Genomic DNA, 512 nt, shown 5'->3' on the forward strand with positions numbered 1-512 from the left:
GAACACGTGGATAGTAGGATGGGTGGTCATGGACTTTGTGCTACAGCTGCCGCGCCAGTGGAGGAGGAACCACCTTCCCCGCCACGCCTGGGTGAGCTGACGGCATCCCACGTCAGCCCCGACTCCGTGCAGCTGGAATGGAGCGTCCCCGCGGGCTCCTTTGACTCCTTCACGGTGCAGTACAAGGATGCACAAGGCCAGCCGCAGGTGGTGCCCGTGGACGGTGGGTCGCGCTCCGTGACCGTGCCCGGGCTGTCGCCGTCCCGCCGCTACAAGTTCAACCTGTACGGGGTGTGGGGGCGGAAACGGCTGGGCCCCGTCTCCACTGATGCCGTCACAGGTGAGGATGCTGTGTGCTCCATCCATGTCCTGAGGCTGACAGTGGAATTGGCCTATGGCCGGAAACGTTTATGGCCGCTCCTTCTTACAGTCATCTTGGCTGAGAAGCAAACGTTTCGTGTTGAATGGGAAGTCTGTAGGGATGAGTGCGTGCAAGATTGGAGGAAGAATTG

At 60.9% G+C, this 512-nt stretch overlaps 1 protein-coding gene across 1 annotated transcript in view; it reads left to right on the top strand.

Moving 5' to 3' along the window:
• The window catches only part of LOC104913619 (tenascin-X), a 28699-nt gene that overhangs the window by 16677 nt on the left and 11510 nt on the right, over positions 1–512 (top strand). The window contains 1 exon segment of the mRNA XM_031556049.1: positions 47–383. Coding sequence (XP_031411909.1) covers positions 47–383 — 337 coding nt within the window.

This window comes from Meleagris gallopavo, chromosome 18 (genome assembly GCF_000146605.3).
Source record: "Meleagris gallopavo isolate NT-WF06-2002-E0010 breed Aviagen turkey brand Nicholas breeding stock chromosome 18, Turkey_5.1, whole genome shotgun sequence".
Classification (NCBI taxonomy): domain Eukaryota; kingdom Metazoa; phylum Chordata; class Aves; order Galliformes; family Phasianidae; genus Meleagris; species Meleagris gallopavo.